General features: G+C 34.0%; 1 protein-coding gene across 5 annotated transcripts; it reads right to left on the reverse strand.

The window, feature by feature from the left end:
- Positions 1-781: 781 nt before the first annotated feature.
- On the reverse strand, positions 782-11,539 carry tank (TRAF family member-associated NFKB activator). Of its 5 annotated transcripts, XR_005951020.1 has the most exons (10): positions 11,342-11,538; positions 10,669-10,725; positions 9,234-9,375; positions 8,705-8,816; positions 8,124-8,269; positions 6,364-6,440; positions 6,128-6,246; positions 4,876-5,315; positions 3,017-3,072; positions 1,313-1,387 (listed from the first exon to the last, which is right to left on the reverse strand). XR_005951020.1 is itself a non-coding variant. In XM_041262112.1 (9 exons), exons 3-9 carry the CDS (start codon positions 9,330-9,332, stop codon positions 1,214-1,216), a joined length of 1,167 nt encoding a protein of 388 aa, XP_041118046.1. In that variant the 5' UTR covers positions 9,333-9,375; positions 10,669-10,725; positions 11,342-11,539; the 3' UTR covers positions 782-1,213. The 5 variants fall into 5 exon arrangements, 4 of the variants coding, with proteins under 4 accessions (XP_041118046.1, XP_041118047.1, XP_041118048.1 ...); XM_041262112.1 differs by lacking the exon at positions 3,017-3,072 and having other exon boundaries at positions 782-1,387; positions 11,342-11,539; XM_041262113.1 differs by lacking the exon at positions 3,017-3,072 and having other exon boundaries at positions 782-1,387; positions 10,669-10,740; positions 11,342-11,539.
- Positions 11,540-11,761: the final 222 nt, after the last annotated feature.

Genomic DNA, 11,761 nt, shown 5'->3' on the forward strand with positions numbered 1-11,761 from the left:
CTCTTTTTTTTTTTTTAGCTGCAAAAAGCAGAGGAAAGATTCACACAACACAGCAGAGCTGTAGGGTTAAGAAAAGCAGACTTCAGTCGCCAGGCAATGTAGGCTGTTGAAAAAAGAAAAATTAAAATGGTGCACAGTTGCGCAGAGTTTATAGCTCAGTCTTCAGAAGCCGAGTTTCTGATTCCATGGAAGTGGCAAGCCGACTTCCAGCAATATAATTGCAGGGGAACTTCCAGAAAACTTGCAGTGAGAGCACTTTCACACAGACTCAATCACAGCCACTGGAGAGGGACCTATCGGCAGATCTGACGTGTAATGCTCAGTAAATACCTGACCTGTGGCAGGCATATCCCAAAAGTATAGATTGTTGGTCATCTTCGATTTGAAAGGGAACAATATACAGTATGCCTGAATTTATAAATAACACACCTGCTGATCTCAAGTCAAATGATTTATTATGTGGTTTTAAACAATCCAATACATATATACACTGTATATTTGTAAATGAAAGTAACTAATTTATCTGCCTCCTCACACCGAGAGAAACTATTTAATGTAATACAATGTAATGCTTTACCGTTTTATGTAACTTCACGAACAGATCTGTGTAATACAAAGCATTGATAACTCCATTCACTTTTAAGCAGGTACAATTATGAAGTGATATACAGCTTAAAGCAACAATGGTTTTATACAGATCACTCTGAAGTATGTTATTCATATAATGCTGGGTTTATTAAAGCATAGCTTTATTACACAGCATTCCTTTTAAAGAAAAATATAAAATAGTCTGGTTAAAGAAAACATTGCCTAAGGGGTTGATTCAATCAAAAAATATAGCACATGTGTTTTCTATAGCGGCATTCAATCTAACTTTTAACAGCTGTTGTATACATTTAAATTTAAGTGCTTATAGTTGCAGCATATTTGGTATACTTTCACTAAAGCAGTTGAGTGCTGCTTGAATGGGAGCATAAAACCCCATAGTCACAATTAGACTAAAACATCAACATCTACCTTAGAGATATTTTGCTTTAGGCACCCTAAATGATACGTAACAGTTTAAAATTTAAAGAAAACACTATTAAATACAGACATAAAACAAAAGCAGCTTTTACAGCTTAACTGCCTAAAGTGTCATTTTGCTGTAGCTCAAATAAAAAATACAGCAGCAACAACATAAGATTCAGATATCCATGAAAATGTTTACATATTAGAACCCATTGCTAGCTGGATCTTTAAAGTGTGAATTAAGATGCCTCAGAAACTCATCCCGGTTAGATGCGATTCCTGCTGGGAGCATGGCTTGGCAGAACTCACACCTACTGGGGTTTGCATTTTGTTCAGGATCAGCACAGTCTTCACTGTTGTGAGGGCTCCAGAAGAGCTACATAAAAAGAAAAGAAAAAACACAGTTTCAAATTATATATAGATACTTTTTTTTTTTTTTTACTTCAGGCTTTTTAATCAATTGACTAGTCCTCTTTTTTCTGCCTGGCTCATTTATCTATGGACTGGTTTTGCAGTATGACTATAACATAAGGTTTATATGTGCACATATGAATTGAAGGTTCTGTTTATATAAAAAAAAAAGCAGCACTACACCATGTTCTATGCCTTCTATTACAGCACAACAAACCCCCTTCTTGCATCTCAGTACAGACATGGTCCCTGTTTTCTTGTTTAGAAACAATCAGAACACAAAATGTATTAAAATACAAATAACCGTTTAAGGTCAACTAATAAAAATAATGTTATAAAGCACACTATATATATTTTTTTCTTCTATTTTTATTTCAAGATCCGTTTTTTTTGTTTGTTTGTTTTTTAAAAGGTCATTTTTAGAAATTTAAATACATTCAAAATACAAACAAACAACTACTGAACATACTTTTTTTTTTTTGTAAACTAAAATCATGAGCAAGGAAGAACAGTAATTTACTGCATGCAATTGTTTTTGGGCATTACATAAAATGTTACCGTACCAGCAGTTTGATTAAACCAAATTTGTTCGCTACAGTACTGTATGTCTCTGACACCTTTGTCTACAGCACTGTGTGGCCACTGTTTAAAACACTGTTGGACTTTGTAGGAATCCTCCAGAGTTGATCATTGTATCTTTCTTTTTATAGCGCTACCATCTTAGTGTGAAGCCAATGAAGCGCATTTCAACCCTCACTGCCTGCTTTAACTCTCCATTTATTTTCTATGTGTTTACTGACTAGGTTTAAAGTGTAACTTGGTGTAGTGACGTTCAGAGTTAACCCAACTAACTTCTGGTTGTTTAATTTCTATCACATCTTAGTAACAGGATTTTTAAAGTATCCTGGGATCCCAACAGAGCTCACAGAATCAACTACATGTATGCATGTCAAGCTATAGTCAAGAGTCATAACGGAAGCAATGTCCTCAACAAATTCAACCAAAAACACAGATCATAATTAACACATTATAGAAGATATTATACATTTTCCAGCCGTATATTTATTCCTCCAGTTTTTATAGTTTCAAAAGACTTGTTTCTTTTAAGCATTTTCCTGCTTTATGATATTTCTGATTCAATCATTTGCATTATAACCAAATGTAGCCTCTATTTCAGCTATAACCAGTGCTGCTGTGGAATTCTCAATGTCATATAATAACAAAAAAATAATGTGGGTCACTATCAGAACAACAACATCTATCTGAAATCTAAAAAAAATACTGCCATTGAAGCATCCTTCCTCATAAACCAAGACAACTTGAATTCTACTGAAATAGTTCCCTTGAATTCTTCATGAGCCTGTTTACATGTAATTTATATATAGCATATACATTTGTCACTGCATAACAACTACTGCTTTTGATGTGACCCATTATCTTTTTATAACACAGGCATCTTCAACACATTATTATCTGAAAAAAAATGTCAATTATCTAACCCTCTGCCCCATGCTGTGTGACAGCTCAACACCAATTCTTTTTTTAAAATGATTTTTTAAGCAGTGTACTTCGCTGTAAACTTGTAATCACATACCAGCTGTTTCATTTATTTTAATGCAGTTGGCTTGGTACAAAGCAGGGTGGCAGCTACTGAAAAAATAGATACACAACTAGTAAAAGAACAATCAAAGAGAGAGAATATAGAAGAAAGGAATGAGTAACAAGTAATATAATATAATGTGTGTTTCACAGCTCCACAGGACTTCAACTAGTTATAAAAAAAACAATGTAATTTAGTTCATTCTTACCACTTACCACTGCAACTATGATAATATGATAGTTATACAAGACTATGTAAATAGAAGGTAAAACTGTTTATGATCCCCTATGTATCCTCAGTTTTTCTAAACAAAAACCAAATGGGTCTCAAACATATTATTCCAAAATGCATTATCTTTACCGTACCTAAATGTATATTGTTATTTTATGGTCTTTATTAAAAAGATACTCTAACCTGCTGTACATGCCTCCCAGTTGCATGTTTATTTACTTGTGGACTACTTAGAATAATAAATGTTTTATTAAGTACTTGTGGCAAAGTGCCTGCCCCTGTGTGTATTTTGTGTTGTATGTTGTGTGTTAATGTTGGTGTATAGTCATTGGTACACAGGATATAAACAGGTCTGTGTAGCATGAGTGTTCAAAATGTATATTTGTATTTAGACACTAGGATTGCACAACGCTTCATGTGCAAGTAAAATGTAATAATTTGTGAGCACAGGGAATTGCACTTTATTAATTCACATGCAGTTGTACCGCGACTCCAATTGAATGATTGATTAGCAATCGAGTCTCGGTACAGCTGCATAAAAGCAGCATGTTTTCACTCACTCTGGGTTGTGTGTTCGGTGAGTGGAGAACGGGATTGGAGACAGAGGTAACTGTAATAATAATAGTTAAAATAGAAGCTCACCGTGTTTTGTCTGTATAGTTTTCTTTGTCTGCTTGTTTTTGCGACGAGTGCCATGTCCTGTGTCTTGTTTGTCTTTTTCAACCTTTTATTTTCTGCTTGTTTAAATTATTAAATGCTGAGCGGTACCAATCGCTCAGCTCCACCCAACTCCACCTCTCTGTCGTTTATTTCCTGGTTCCTGTTTCTGGTCTGACGTCACCCACTCCAGCCTTCTTTGTGACAGTACTTTTTTAAAAAGTATTACTTAGTAATATTTTTTTAACATGTGGAAAATTATTACAAATTATACTAAACCACACTCCGCACGTGGCCATGACTCATCCCTGCCCAGCCTGGAAGTGGACTTGTCCATGGACTATAGTAATCAGGTCTTGAGAGTCCTGAGGACTTGTGTTCAGACTTGGAAATTGAAAGAAACAGTCTCAAGCCATTTTCTGTCTATAACACAAGACAACTCGCAGGACCTTTTACTGTCAAATTCTCAATCAACTTGTGAGTGGCATTTGCAAGAAATTTTATGTACACAGTCAACCAACAAAATCTAAACATTCCTGATTTGAGAAACATGAAAATTAGGCCTGAGTAACTTTGAAAGAAACTATTACAATATTCTACCACTGCCTTTAGGAAAGTTCTCAAATTGCTTCATCACTTTGGCCAAAGCAAAGCCAAAGCATGCCTGCACTGGAGCTTGTATTCAGCCTTGGTCCTAACCTTGCAGTAATGCTAACCAAAGGGCATACCTTTAATGTGAATAACATAAGCCAGTGGAGTACCATCATATCTTCTCAATTGTTCAATTTTCTCTATAATGATGGCAGGCAATGTACAAGTATTTCAATGGCAGAAACATTTCTTGTAATAGAAAAGAAACAATCATTCAAGTTAAAAAAAATGTCATGTTAATCAAAAGTGATGAAAATCACATTGCTGCCTGAATTTTAATTTCAGCTAATTATGTAACAATTTAAACAGCTTACCTGTTGTGGTCCTCGTACAACCTCAGGTGGAAAAGTATCTAAAGTAGCAGAAGAAGCAGGAGGCTTTGCCATGTTCAAGTGGTTAATATCTGAACCAGGAGCCAGTGGTTCCCAGTCGTTTCTTCTGCAGCTGGGAGCATGTTCAGTCTGGGTAACTTCATCACTGTCCTTTGTAAAAGCTGTGAAAGTTCTTCCAGTTGCAAGAACTACTGGTTTTTCTGGTGCACTATTTAAAAAGTCATATTCAGTGTCTATAGGTGGAAACTTCACACTAAGATTAGAAAAGGAGTCCAAGCAATCTTCATCTTCTGGGCTGACTCCTCGGGATGTTATAGAAGCAGAGCTTATTTCTATATTGGTGTTAGTCTTTTTTGTTGCTTTGAGGGGTCCTTGTTCAACTGTGACATCAGTGCATTGTATAGGCATGGAAAACTGACCTTCTGAAGAATAAAAAGGTATTTTTTTTTAGTTTATAGTTATGAAAAACATAATCATATAATCATAGAAAAACTGTAGTATTTTATATTACACAAGATAATACTGTCAGACCAGGTAAGTAAATAGCATTGGTTTAGAAATCTATAGTTATATCTATAGAATTGTGATTATTGATAGATTTTTTTTTTTTTGCATGTCTCGGTACAGCTGTGATTAGAACTATCAAGCTCTCGCTCGTATGACTCACCCTGCACTCTGTAAAAAAAGTCATTTTACTACATGAGCACTCTGTTATATAAATATATACAGTCAATTACATACAGTACAATCACAATGTTACAAGCTTCACACTTACAAACAGGTGAACCGAATACAACACTTAATGATGGGAAATAATGCTTCTGACAACTGCGAAGGTGAAGGTGAAGGTGGGGCTGCAGAAAGTTCTGAACTTGATGTTCCACTGTATATAGCTGAACCATGTGTACTGTTCTTATTAAGTGGGCAATACAACTTTCCTTGCAGAAAAATATAGAATTACCTTTCTAGCTAAAAGGTAAATGGCTCATATTTGTAATTTTATGCACAAACAAGATCATAAAACATCACAGTTAAACAAAGAAATTATTAACTATTAAATTAAATTTGAAAAATTCCACTTTTTTTTTTTTTACACGTTTAACAATAATTCACATTTTGTCCAAAACTTTTGCCTTTTATTCCAATCATTAACATGAAAAAGAGAAATAACAGAAGTTGGCTTTATAAACCAATTAGATTTTATGGAATAATAACAATTCAACTGCATTGTTACCATTTGCTGCCTCGTTTTTTATCCTCAGCTTATTCAAGTGATCCTTCTGTTTTCTTGTCGTATTCTGAATGATCTGTAATGTACCACGGATCTCATTGAAAGCCTCAACGACTTCTTTCCTGGAAAATGGGCATATTGTATTAAAAAGAAAAATAATTTTAAATGCATTTTCATTTTTTTAAAACTCCTAAAATGTTGTCTCAGAGGGTGGGAACACATTGAATAAGTGGTCATACCTTTCATCAATAGCTATTCCAGACCCTGGATAAGGAACACTTTTCCTTGGTGCTGACTCAGCAATATTCAAATTTGCCTTCAACATGGAGAAAATGTATATATTTTAAAAAGACACACAAAGGCTTCTTAACAATGTAACATTTTAGATTGTTATCTATCTTCTTATCTTGTGCATACTCTGTGCTTCTCATTAAGATTATATATACTGGAAATAATTTTCCATAAATAATATAATAACAGGATTTACATAATGCAAGAACATTGCGAAGAAATAACTGCACAGAACTTATTGCACCATTTAATGTGGTGTTAGTAGCAATTAACATGCCAGTACTCTAACAGACTTGTAAATTACTATGTTACTATGGTTTTATGCATTTAAAAAAACCGTTAGTTTACAGTGCTCAAAACCCCTGAACGCTTTGTTAACAAAATCATCTTTTTTTTTTTTTTTAAATCAATCTAAAAGCTGATGGTAAAGTGTGAGACTTTGTATCTAGTCCATGTTAACCCTCAACTGTTACAACAGACACATTTGTGGTTTGCAGAAAGAACATGTAGCATGCATTGAACATTTGTACAGACAGCTGAAAAGATACTAATCTGACACTGTATACCACTCTCTGAGAGGTACTGTACGGAGCTAAACAGCAACTTTATAAAAATCCGCCACTGTTTAGATCTTTAAAATAGACTCTGGTGAAACCACAGAAACAGGTTTTCTTAAATAGTGTCGATGTGTATGTATATATATATATATATATATATATATATATATATATATATATATATATATATATATATATAATGGTATATGTCCAATATACAGGGTTACAGTAATGTTGACCAATTCACTCGGTATGATAGGTGCCAAAATATGTATTTTAGGCTTATTAAAACGACATATTTAGAGCCTGTCCAATGCTATTGTGGGTCAATGATACAGGTGAAAGAGCAGAGGGAGGATTCAAGAGGAGTGTAAAGAGAGTGTAAAACCCATAGCTATTTATATATAGGTTCGTCTTTTCATAAATTTGATACCAATGTTACGTTAAAGCTTGAGGATTCAAATACCCCTGCCCAGAAATGCTTAAATTGTGTTAGTTAATTATCACCTTTCAAATAAATTCTTTAAATACAGAAGCCAATCAATACAATGTGAGAAATGGTAATTGAATTTTAGGAACTTTAAAAAGCAACCTGTTAGGTTTTAACATACTTAACTACAAAGAAATTATGCTAGCTGAGCTAAAACAACTGAGATAATACAGCTGTGTCTTACAGCAGAAATATTTTACTTTTTAAAAATTAGTCCACCCAGAAGTACAAGTATACAGAAATGCTAAACTGATCAGTATGTATTAAATGAAATGATATAACAGCCTCTGGCATCTCAGTATGCATTCCATCTCCACTCTGCACAGCCATGAGTAGCCTACTGTAGCAAGTGGTGTTTGTTTGTTTTTTTTCATTTGACTATTTGCGTTAAAAACAAAGATAATTTTTCAGCCATAAGAGATTTTATCCTACAGCACCATCTATTGAACACAAGTATTATTACCACCATTGTTGTATTGTTGTTTAAAAAAAAAAAAAAAAGGAAAAAACGTTTTAAATTTGTGGGACCCAAGGTCCCCTAAAAAAAATCTATCTCTCTCTCTCTCTCTCTCTCTCTCTCTCTCTCTCTCTCTCTCTCTCTCTCTCTCTCTCTCTCTCTCTCTCTCTCATGGCAGGTCACTAAATAACTAACATAGATTACCATTGCTAGATTCTCCCTGTGCGATGTGACTGCTTGGTGTTTATGGAGTTCACCATATGGTAATAAGGACTGAGATTCATTTTTTCTGTGCGTCTGCAGAACAGTCTCCTTGTCTTCAAGTATATTCTCTGAGCCTTTGACATTGCCTGAAAAAAAGCATGTAAGCTGTATAATAACTGTATAAGTTTTTATTAACTTTGGAATATTTGAACACCTTCAGCAAAACTTAATATATTTTGATATTAATTTGAAATAACTAGATATTCATGACTTGCCAGACTGTATTGTTATAGTAAACTAAATAAAGACAAACAAAATATTAACTGTTTCCTATTGTATATCATACTATTTGTTTGTTGTCCTATATAAACATAGCAACATAAGGACTGGTAAGATTAACTAGTCTTCAGACCTATTATTTTGTGGTTAGGAATGCCTAAATTATGCCTAACCTGAAAATAACACTTGCAGTAACACTTGACTTGCCAAATGAGCCATTTAAATCTTTTCAACAAATCCCCTCTCAGTAACCATTTTAGTTTAATTACCAACCAATAAAGCAGCGACACCTTTTCAATTACCTCTGGAGGAACTTCCTGCAGAACTCTGTTGGGCTCTAAGTTCTGCAATGACTTTGTTTTGCTCCTCTAACTGCAGCTTCAGCTCACTGATATGGCGTTCATAAGCTTCCGTCTGTAGATAGGAAGTGTTTGCATATAAATGGACTGTAGACAGCATTCAAGGGGATAAGGGATACTGTACAGCCCCCAAACCTTTTTTAATGGGGTGGAGGGCTTTGTTTATTTAGTAAACAGTTTTAACATGAAGGCAGCTACATTGTACAGTGTACTACTCCAGGGTTGAAGAAGGGCAGAGCAGGGACTTGGCAGGAGGGCCAAAAGGGGCAACATGGCAAAGTGGCCGCCCCTTTTATTCATATACTTGTCTACATATACATGTTCAAAAACCTGCAGCAACTGTTCTGATCAGACGTGATCTTACTCAGAGATTTTAAATACACATCCTGTCAAAGATGAAATATTTTAAATAGCACTATTTTCTTTTTTTTTTAAAACTATACAATTATATACTATAAATAATAAAAGACACCTTTTGTAGAAGTTCCTTCTTAGCACTTTCTTTTTCAATGCATGCTTGACGATAGGCTTCATACGCTTTATTGAGCTGATCCCCCATTTTTCTCTCCATAATTCACTCTTTAGTACCATCACTAACACTTCCACCTAGAGACCTAGCACAACATGAAATAACAGTTAGCAGTGTTTTTATTAAAAGTTCAAACATTCTGAGGACTTTTAAATGCTGCAGAACTTAAACAGAAACAGAATATTCCAGAGGGCTCTAGACAGACATGAATTCGCTCAGTTTCTCATGACTAAAATACAGAGTCGGAAACTGAGTAAATGTTTGAAATATAGTTGGAAATGAATTGCAGGAACGAGTGTCGAAAAAAACTAAAAAACACCCAAGCCCTTTATGGATTCTGATTCTAAAAATAAAAAGCTTTCAGAAGAGAGTGGAGTATTACCCAGTAAGACCCTTGACGGTATTCCTCATCTTTCAGTTTGATTACCACAAAAGTATTGTCATTGGTTGATAATGCGTTTTCCTGCATTAAATTAAACAAATTGCTACAATGCTGTGTTTTCTGTAATGTACAGTAATACATTGTCATTAAAAAACTAATAAACACTTAAACTGACAACATTTCCACATTAAGGAAGCTATACAGCACTATGATAAGACATGCTGTATACCACTTGTCATTTACTTAAGTAATTAATACAGTGACGACAGACTGTATTAAATGTATACCTTATTGTGTTCTTAAGATAAGCTCTAACAAAGGAAGAACAGTCAAAACTATAACACCTGAAATGTTCACTAATTTGAAGGGACATATGTTCTTGCCTGTCTATTGAAGAGGCTATAACAAAGCTGACTGATATTCAGTAGCATCTGGAGTACACATACAATCCAAAATTGGTAAAAAGGAATAAACTGTCATTAAAAAAAATAAAAAAGATCATTCACTGGAAGGAATTGTGCTTTTGTCTGTGATCTAATCTAATGTTCTGCATAACCTGGGAAATGTGTACAATTGTTGGCATTCAGCTTCCACTTGTGATTAAATAGATTGGAACTTCAGGAATAAACTGCTTCCAGTTGTAGAAAAATCAGACTTAAAAAAAAAAAAAAAAGATAAAATATATATAAAAAAAATACATTCATTTAAAATCGCAGACACAGCTGACTTTTACTTGTTCACAGGAGCAGTGTTAATACTAAGAAATATTTTAATAATCTTCTGTACGTTTTCCTGTTTATAGTTTATGCATCCCTTACTAACTTTGTACAGTCTCTAGAAAGAGTCGTTAGCATTTTTTTTTCGCTTTGTCAGCTTACAATTTTACAACAATGATGTTCTTCTGCAGTGGATTTCATTAATTGCAATGACTAATTATAATATATATTAGCGACCCTTTCTGTAGTGTTCTTTGCAATATAAGTCTGCTCTACTTACCTCTCATGGAAAGTTTGGGGATTTACGATCTTGTCCTTTTATTTCTTTAAATCAGACCTAACCAAAATAAATCTGTTAAAATTAAAGAAGCGAAAAACATTACATAATTTTGTTTTCTAAACAGAAATACAGAATGTGTATTTGTTAATACTATTTGTTAATACTAATATATTCCTTTTAATAACATTAGCGTTTAAATATTCAGAAAATAATACAATCTAAATACGATCATTCAAATTCAAGATAATACTGTAAAGTTTTAGAAAACGCAATCAAAGTATATGTATTCCATTTTCAGATTGGTTGTATGAACTGAGAAAAAAATATCCTTACCAAGAAGTATGGTAAAGAATGTATTTAATTTTATATATATATATATATATATATATATATATATATATATATATATATATATATATATATATATATACACAGCGGGTTGATGTACAGTACAGGCCTGCTATCGAAGAATGTACTGTGTATTATTTCAGGACAACACGATAAATTGCACGTTAACGACTGTCAACCGCTTTGATACTTTTTTTTTTTTACAGAAAAGGAGAAAATATACACATTGTAGCAAATAGCGTTACTTTGTTTCAGTTTGTTACGAGGCTGACACAATTTTACTAATTTGATGCAACTGCAAAGAAAGTAACTTTTCAATACTTACGAACTTCATCCTTTGTTGTAAAGGGCCCCTTACATCTTAAAGACCCCTAAAAAAAACGCACAGAGTACAGTGTCTGACCACGTAGTTAATTTTAATTTTAATTTTAACGTTATACACAGTTGAACCAGAGGAAACCGTGCAATTCAATCACTATGTACTAACATTGACAATGTTGTAATAATATGTACTGGGAACTTCCCACGGGGAATCCCCAAGCCAAAGACTTCCGCTTTGCAAAAATAAATAGCCAATCAACCGCGTGGCTGATGCAAGGAAATAGGTCGTACGAGCTTCTGGTGAAATGTGCTGATAGAATACCAAAATATCAACGCGTATACTTTGCTGGACTAGACAGATGAGGCATGTTTAAAATTTATATCATTAACATACTGTACACCCCGCGCCGCTCCACTGCTACAC

This window comes from Polyodon spathula, chromosome 10 (assembly GCF_017654505.1).
Source record: "Polyodon spathula isolate WHYD16114869_AA chromosome 10, ASM1765450v1, whole genome shotgun sequence".
NCBI classification, from domain to species: Eukaryota; Metazoa; Chordata; class Actinopteri; order Acipenseriformes; family Polyodontidae; genus Polyodon; species Polyodon spathula.